The 4,953-nt window shown below is 38.9% G+C and overlaps 1 protein-coding gene across 1 annotated transcript in view; it reads left to right on the forward strand.

The window, feature by feature from the left end:
• Positions 1–809: 809 nt before the first annotated feature.
• LOC103456976 (melanoma receptor tyrosine-protein kinase) overlaps positions 810–4,953 on the forward strand; it is a 25,366-nt gene continuing 21,222 nt past the window's right edge. The window contains exons 1-2 of the mRNA XM_008396862.2: positions 810–1,034; positions 1,636–1,642. Of these exons, the coding sequence (XP_008395084.1) occupies positions 950–1,034; positions 1,636–1,642 (92 nt within the window). The 5' untranslated portion in view covers positions 810–949. The remainder of the gene's footprint in view (positions 1,035–1,635; positions 1,643–4,953) is intronic.

Below are 4,953 nucleotides of genomic sequence, written 5' to 3' on the forward strand. Positions count from 1 at the left end.
AGCAGTCTGTGTCACAGCGGCTCCAAAGAAAATTCATCATTTAAAAAGTTTTTCTATCTTTGATGTGACATTAATTTTATTTCAACCTAAATAAAAAAGTTAGAACAAACTAAGAAACTAACCAGATTATTCTTAAACTTGTCAAACTGAGCAGCTGCTGGACATTTTCTGACCTCTAGGTGGCGCTGTGGTCAGCAGCTCTGAGGTCCATAAATACCTTTAAAACTTTGTTGTTCAGTCTGTTGGCCTTCATTTTTATCTGGTTGTGTATTTATTTTATTTATTAATTAAATATTTATAAATATTTATTTTATAAAATAATTATACTTATAAGAATTAAATATTTTATAAAATATAAAAAGAATTTGATATTTTTTCTCTGTAATTATTAGTTACTTTTGACTTCTGAATAAAAATATTTACTTCAACTTATTTCAACAATTAATGTGATTTTTATGTTTGTTTTTTTAAATATTTTGTTGAATTTGTTGTCTTTACTAATAAAATGAATATTTCAGGTTTGTTCTTTGCAGAATGTTTATGAGTAAAAACATGTTAAAGTTTCTGCTGATCTAAATGTTTCTGATGCTTTTTTCATGTTTCCTTTAAACTTTTTGTTTGTCTTCACGTTCCGAACTTTCTGGGAAACGTTTGTCTCAAACAAACTGATCTGCACGTCATGAAGACCAAATCAACCGGAAGAGGAGGAGGTGTGTGTGTGTGTGTGTGTGTGTGTGTGTGTGTGTGTGTGTGTGTGTGTGTGTGTGTGTGTGTGTGTGTGTGTGTGTGTGTTGGAGGTGTGTGTGCTGCTGGGCTCAGCCCTGAATGTGTTCTGACCCGTCATTCTGCTCCAGTTTCCCTCCCGGTTCGGTTCGGTTCGGCTCATGGAGCAGCAGTCGGACAGACTCAGCTGACCCGCCGGACTCTACTTTCTAACCGGACCGTCTCCATGGAGCTCCTGCCCGGAGCAGCGGCGCTGCTGCTGCTGCTGCTCCGCATCGGCCGCTGCTGCTGCACGGACCCGGACAGACAGGGTGAGGCTGCGGCCGGCGGAGCTCCGGAGCTCCGGGGTCTTTTCTGCTCTGACGGGTTCAGTCGTTTGTTTCTGTTCACTTTTATTTCCACAAACCTGTAAAAGTTCAGGAACTGATTGAGAAAAATCCTGTTTAATTTTCTTCATATCTCCTTTTGCTGATAATATTAAACATTTATTTCAATAAATTAAACGACAATGAATTTAGATGACGTAAAGTTCATGACCAACATGAGACTAAATGTTTAAAATAAGATTAAATCTGCTAACATAATGAAATGTTCTGTTCCGTCAGAACCTGGACGATCCGCTTCAGTTTGACTCGGTTCTGTTTGTTCTGATCCAGATGTGAAGAATCTGAACAGCTTCGCTCTTTATTCCCAGATTCTCAGATTTTTTTCTTCTTCTGCTGAAATGAAAGTTTCTCCTGAGAACCTGGAAGATTCAGTTTGTTGTTTCTGGCTGATAAAGTTTATCAGTTATTATTATCTGCTCAGTTCTGAGTTATTATCTGCTCAGTTCTGACCTCCACACTGTGAAGCATCAGCTCTAAAACATTCAAATATTCATTGAATAATATAAATAAACAGATTATTTCTGAGTTTGTGACTCAGTCCGACATGAAACTTCCCGGAACCGTTTCTGACTTGATTTCCTCTGCAGTTGGTTTATTTCTGCTCTGTTTTCCAGGTTAAATTGATATTTTCTCCAGGTTCTGATGAACTAAACCAACAGAACCCGGTTCTGACTGGGTCCAGTTTAAACGGCCAGTGGTTCTGATGGAGGATCAAACATCAGATTTAAATCAAATCTGAGGACGTTTCACTTTTTATCCATTTGAGTTAAATAGAAATAAATCAGATCATTTTATTAATATACATCATAATATACATAATATAAATATGACATATTTCATAATATACGTCATTAAATATAAACATGATTTCAGGACAAAACGTCTCGGATCCAGTGATGATGATAATTACAGTGATGAAGATTTTGAGTGAATAATTAAAACAAGTGAATTATTTAATCTGATGTTTGTTGAATTTGATGGTTTTTGACAGAAATATTTAGTTATTATTGATGAATTTCTGCAGCTTTCATCTGTTTTTATATTTTAGTTTTGCAGAAACTTTGATTTCTGGGTTTGAACTGAATTTAAACAGAAAAACATTTTTGTCTGAAATCCTGAGTTGATTTATTTAATAATTTCTCTGACATTTAAATTTTATTACAACTTAATGAATGAAACCAAAGCAAAGTTTAGAGTAACTGAAATGTGTTTTTGATATTTTCTTTCTTTGCATAAATTCTTCCTGAACTTGAATCATTTTCAGTCTTTAAAAGTTAAAAGTTTGTTTTCTGGTTGTTTTATTTGAGCTGTTTAGTTCAGGATGAATCTGGTCTTTCAGTTTGTTTCTCTCAGAACCGTCTCAGCTTCAGGGTTTGGATCAGAACCGGCTTTTCTTCCAGTATTTAAATGTTCTGATGTTTTGGCCTGTCTGGGTCCAGTTGGGTTGGTTCTGGACTCAGCGGGTTTCTGGTTGTCGTCATCGTCGCCTCATCGAGTCTGAAATCAGGGATTTTGGTCCCTCAGATGGTCTCAGTGAAACCAGGACGGAGTCTGGCAGATATTCAGTTAGCAGGACGGTTCTGGTTCTGGTTCTGGTTCTGGATGGACCGCTGTCTGCAGAACGTCTGGACACTTCAGAACATTTTACAGAAACGTCTGGTCTTCCAGAAATGAAATAAAAGTTATTTGAACCTGTTGAGGTTTTACAGGACGTTTTCACACGTTTGGTTCCAATCAGAAGGTTTTGATTATTTACTAAGATCTTAAGAGGCGGAGCAACAGACGCCTTTAGATACAGGAAAGAAAATCAAGTTGTAAATTGTTTTTCATTTGTAAACGTTTGAGAATCATTGATTCTGTTTTAACCTCCAGATTTTACTTCCAGACCAGGTGGAACTTTTGGCCATTTTTCTTTGTAAAGCTTCATGAACTCAGTCAGATCGGATGTCTGAAGTTTTGAGACAGATCTTCATCTGGATGTGTGCCTGAACTTTGACTAGGCCGTTCTAACACATGGGTCTGGTTTGTTCCGGTTTGGTCTGTGAAGGTTCTGGATCAGGTGCAGAAATGAGAGTTTGGCTCTGAAGGGTCAGACTGACTGAGATCCTCCTTCCAGAACAGCTTCTTAAAGGGACGGCACAGTTTTTACATCGACTCAGAAACAATAAAATAATTAATAATAATAAACCCTCTGAAATATGACCAGACATCTGATGCATTTAGAGAAACACTCACCAGAACGTAGTGACGCAATGCATGCTGGGAGTCTGAGGTAAAAAGGGATTCACCTGAAATATAAAACCTGAAGTGGCTCAACGACCCGGAACGACCCTTTAATTAAATTCAGCAAATAGAGAGAAATATGAGACGAACTGTGGCGTCATGGAGACGGATCAGGTTTTAGTATGTTGGTGAAAATGTTCAACATTAAAATCATTGAAGTTCCACTGAGAGGAATAAACGACCTTCACTCTCCTTCATCCTGACGTTTCTGCTTCTTATCTGGATTTTAGTTTTTTGTTCCTGAACTTCAGTGAAACGTCGGATTGTTGAGRCTGAAGATCCAAAAGATCCAAGGTTCAGACAGGCCTGTGTGTTTGTGTGTGTGTGTGGGGGCGGGGGGCGTGTGTGTGTGTGTGTTGACTCTTTGGAAGGACCTTGGCTTTATGTGTGTGTGTGTGTGTGTGTGTGCTTGTTTTTCATTGGGGCCGCTGTCGACTGAAACACAGACACATGCTGAAAAGCTTAAATGGTAACCATAGCAACGCTGTTGGCATAATGAGCAGGACTTTTTAACTGAAAGTGAAAAAGAAAAACCATTCATGTGATCTAGAGCAGTGGTGGATCCTGATTGGCTCGTGGCTCGGAAGGGGCGGGGCTTAGTGAACTTTAGTAATTGAATTTGTCGTCTGTCAGCTGATCAGTCAGAGGAAGTTTATCTGCCAACATGGATCATTGAGTTTCTGGTCTGAAGTTTTATTTTTGTGTTTAATTTAGTTTCTTTGTGACTTTCTGTGGTTCCACGTCGACACATTTTGTCTTTATTTAGTTTTTTGTGTCTTTCTCCTGTTTGGTCCTCAGTTTGTTACCTTGTTGTTTTCCTCCATGTTTTCTGGATGTTCTGTTCCTCCTCTCCGTTCTTCGTGTTTCTCTTTTGTGCCGTTTTGCAGCATTTCTGAACAAAAACAGATTCAGATTAAAAAGCATAAAGATGATGTCCAGCTCAGAGTGGAGGGCCAGCAGAACCAGGCCCAGTGGGCTCAGGGTTCGGTTCTGGTTGGTTCCTGACGGTTTGTCGCCGTCTCATGAAGCTCGAGGGATTTTCCTGGCAGGAATGTGAGGAATGTCAGTAATGGAGCTGGGAAAAGGTCCGCAGGATTTAACAGGCCGCTCTGCTGCTCTGCTACATGCAGGCGGTTTGTTTGGAACCGGACCCGGTCAGAACAACCTGCAGTCACTGTGGGATCAGACCCAGGAGGTCAAAGGTGACTCAGAGCTGCTGGCTGGACGTGTTTTCACACCTGCAGCTGCAGAGTTCTGCTCTCTGACCCGGTTCTGGTTCCGAACCAGAAACTCAAATATTAACAGAATAATAAACAGAAAAAACAAATAAAACTGGGACAGAAACAAACAAACCTTTTTGTATTTGTTTACTAAATGATTAGATTTTTCGTTATATTTCATCTCGTTTTAATCTTCAGTTTTTCAGCAAAACAGACAGAAACTCAGAAACAATAATCATTAAAACCGTTAAAGCAGAAGAATCAATAAAATCATCATTTCAATCATTTATTTAGATTAATTAGATCAGGATTTAAACTCTGGATGTTTGGAGTCCAGGAGT

Source organism: Poecilia reticulata, linkage group LG20 (genome assembly GCF_000633615.1).
Source record: "Poecilia reticulata strain Guanapo linkage group LG20, Guppy_female_1.0+MT, whole genome shotgun sequence".
Lineage (NCBI taxonomy): Eukaryota > Metazoa > Chordata > Actinopteri > Cyprinodontiformes > Poeciliidae > Poecilia > Poecilia reticulata.